Genomic DNA, 1581 nt, shown 5'->3' on the forward strand with positions numbered 1-1581 from the left:
TGCACTAGTGACCTGCAGGCAGAGCTGGTCCCCTCAGCACAGAACTGCACATTTTCCTAGGGGACTCAGAAGCTAGGAGGGAATGCACATGAGCCAGTGGGTCAATATGGTCATCCTTATGTGATGTTCTATAACATAAGGTAGGTAGTCAAAGAATGGAAGATGGGATGGAAAATATATATATATATATATATATATATATATATATATATATATGTATGTATGTATGTATATATATATATATACATATATTTTTTTTTATATGTTCAATTTCATATAAAATTAGAAATTAGGGCCATATGCTACTGGAAGGGTGTCACCACTGAGACTCAACCACTGTGGTCATCTTGCTGACTAGCATAACTGGCAGTCCAAGTGAACAGTCATCACAAAGTGTGTAGCAGAAATGTGGTGAACCTCTGACACTCAGCCAGAGAAAATGTCTCCCAGCCCCTGACTCTGGACTGACAAGGTACAGGTATGTCACACACAGGATCCCAGGAGTGTACTGTGACCCCAGTGCAGCACTCACTGGAACACAGTGGGTTCACAGGGTGTGTGGATCTTCCCTCTCACTCCAGCCCTGGATTGCAGAAGATCCTGTCTCTCAGAAAGTTTAATTCCTGATATAGTATGGCAAGCACTGTAACTTGTGAGGACAGAGGAACAGCAGGAGGCTTCTGGAGGTTTAGTTCTGGCAGGAAACAGTCTAAGCTCACAAGAATCTCTCCTTTAATGAGAACCCAGATTTAACTTGTTATATCCAGGTTAGCAGTCTCCCCTGGCACCTGTGGAGACTGATACAAATGATAATACAAGGGCATGGAGAAACAGGATCACTCCAGAGCAGACAAAAACTGACTAGAAGCAAAAAAAGAAAAAAAGAAAAAAGAAATAAGAAAAAGAGAAAAGAGGAAAAATAAAAGAAATTCCTTCTCCACACTCAGCATGACAGGAGTCAGTGTCCACAGACAGTGGGTGTGGGCAGAGAACCAGGCCTGGGAGAGGCCATGGCTGACAGCAGGGAGCCCCTGCTGCTGTGTCAGGAAATTGTCTCCTTTCCTCCTGAGACACACTGGGAACTGTCCAGGAAGAAGGCTGAGCCCTGGGAGAGTCAGTGCAGTCACTGGGATGAGGATCAGGAGACCCAGGGCCACTCTCTCCCCTCTGAGACAGGGGCATCACCCCAGCTGAGGGTTTCTTCTTCCCCAGGACTGAGCCCCACCCCGAGGGCAGAGGGAGGAGCTGCCCGCAGCCCCTGCACCTGTGCGCAGCAGAGTCTCCTTCCCGAGCTCCAGGTATCTGTGGAGCCACTTCACGCACTCGCCCTCCAGGTAGGCCCTGCGTCTCTCTGCTTCACCAGCCTGCTCCCACTTGCGTCGGGTTCTCCCCGCTTCCTCGTCCGTCGCTGTCCACGAGTTCAGGTCTTCGTTCAGGGCGATGTAATCGTGGCCGTCGTAGGCGAACTGCACGTACCCGCGGAGGAGGCTCCAGTCGGATCCCACATCACAGCCATACAATGACTGGTATGAGTGAGAGCCTGCGGGACCCCGTGTCAGACCCGCCCACCCGCCCCGGCCC

At 50.0% G+C, this 1581-nt stretch overlaps 1 protein-coding gene across 1 annotated transcript in view; it reads right to left on the bottom strand.

The window, feature by feature from the left end:
* Positions 1-994: 994 nt before the first annotated feature.
* The window catches only part of LOC116074430 (H-2 class I histocompatibility antigen, K-D alpha chain-like), a 2646-nt gene continuing 2059 nt past the window's right edge, over positions 995-1581 (bottom strand). Inside the window, exon 2 of the mRNA XM_031347007.1 lies at positions 995-1540. Within this exon, the coding sequence (XP_031202867.1) occupies positions 1182-1540 (359 nt within the window). The 3' untranslated portion in view covers positions 995-1181. The remainder of the gene's footprint in view (positions 1541-1581) is intronic.

The sequence above is a fragment of the Mastomys coucha genome, unplaced genomic scaffold (assembly GCF_008632895.1).
Source record: "Mastomys coucha isolate ucsf_1 unplaced genomic scaffold, UCSF_Mcou_1 pScaffold3, whole genome shotgun sequence".
Lineage (NCBI taxonomy): Eukaryota > Metazoa > Chordata > Mammalia > Rodentia > Muridae > Mastomys > Mastomys coucha.